The 1558-nt window shown below is 63.5% G+C and overlaps 1 protein-coding gene across 1 annotated transcript; it reads right to left on the reverse strand.

Annotated features, from left to right (window-relative positions):
• Nucleotides 1-4: 4 nt before the first annotated feature.
• LOC113408551 (dynamin-1-like protein) lies at nt 5-1504 on the reverse strand (the record flags this gene model as incomplete). Its single annotated transcript, XM_026661866.2, has 4 exons — nt 1308-1504; nt 834-984; nt 366-412; nt 5-55 (listed from the first exon to the last, which is right to left on the reverse strand). Coding segments are annotated over exons 1-4 (351 nt in total), but the record flags the coding sequence as incomplete, so codon positions are not given.
• Between the last annotated feature and the right edge of the window lie 54 nt (nt 1505-1558).

Raw genomic sequence — 1558 nt, forward strand, 5'->3', positions numbered from 1 at the left:
TCCTCTCGGTCTCAGTCTCGATCTCCTGCCGGATCTCATCGAAGTCGGTGAAGGTCTGAGAGGGGACAGAGAGGCAGGGCTGGCCCTGAGACAGGCTCCATGGCCCCTGGTGGCACTTCCCTCTGCCCAGAAGCTGACAGTACATGGAGAGGGGGCGTGCAATGACCCACAGCCAGGATGGGCAAGGGAGGCTGCCCCCCACCTCCAGCAAAGGACAGGGATGGGTGCTGGGAATATCACCCCATTACCCCTTAACAGACAAGTCAGGGAGGGGCATCCCCCACCCCTCCAATTACCATTATTTCCCCCCAAGACCCAGACAGGGGTTGAAGGGGCCACCCCCAGATCCCGAGCAGGGCCCCTACCTTGTGCTTGCAATGCAGGAAGGTCGCCCACTCCTCAGCCTGGGTACCTGCAGGGAGAGCCAATTCGGGGTCACTCTCAGCCCCCCAGAACATGGACAGGGCTTCAAGGGATTGCGCAACCCCACTCCAAGAAGCTCTGTTTCAGACCCTGGCTCCCCATAGGAACCACTGGCTTCAACCCACAGACACGGGCTCCCCAGCAGTAGGGAGAGAGGGGGTCACAGGGAGCCAGACACCTTGGGATCTCACCACCTCAGCCCTTGGGGTCTCTATCCTCAACCTCCCAGAGCTGGGAGGGGGTGGGGGGCCTCCCAGTGAATGGTACTGCAGAGCAAGGGAGAGAACCCAGGAGTCCTGGCTTCCAGCCCCCCCCCCCACTCTAACCACTATACCCTACTCCCCCTAACCCTAACACCTCCTGTCCCCTCAGCCCAGGGAGAGCCCACCTGCCTCCCAGCACCCCCTTACTTGTCTCCCCACTGGCTGCACGTTGCCGCTCCTCCAGCGATGGCACGTTCACCAGCTGCAGGACCAGAGGCCGCCGGGTGACAATGCCTGAGCCCCGGGGCAGGAAGTCGCGACCCACAATGCTCTCCAGAACCGAGCTCTTCCCGCTGCTCTGTGATGAGGGGAGAGACGGGGTTAAGGCTGGAGGGGACAGGAGAGTGAGGGGCAGCCAGACGGGGTGGGGAGAGGGAGAAAAGGAACCTGGAGCTTCAGAGATTAGAGGGTGTTGGGGGGGGTCTCACCTGGACCCCAGTGGGGCAAGGAAGGGAAGGGTGGGATGGGGGGGTCTCACTTGAGCCCCAATCACCACGATCTGGGGCAGCTGGATCCCCCCAGGGAGGGAAGGGTGGAGCTGGGAGGGGGGAGGTCTGGGGTCTCACCTGGACCCCAATGGGGCAGCTGGATCCCCCCAGGGAGGGAAGGCGGGGGTCTCACCTGGGCCCCGATCACCACAATCTGGGGCAGCTGGATCACCTCGGCCCCCACAGTGTTGAAAATCTCCTGCAGTTTGTTGATCACGGGGATCAGGGTCTCCATGGCAGGGCAGGGTTCGGGGCTCCTCCCTACAAGGGGACATGGGGCCCCCCTTAAATCAACCGGGAGCCAGCACAGCCCCGCAGCCAAAAATAGAACCCAGGAGTCCGGGCTCCCCCGCCCCCGCCCCCCACAGGCACGGAGCGGACCCA

This window comes from Terrapene carolina, unplaced genomic scaffold (assembly GCF_002925995.2).
Source record: "Terrapene carolina triunguis isolate 2854851 unplaced genomic scaffold, T_m_triunguis-2.0 Scaffold18325, whole genome shotgun sequence".
NCBI lineage: Eukaryota > Metazoa > Chordata > Testudines > Emydidae > Terrapene > Terrapene triunguis.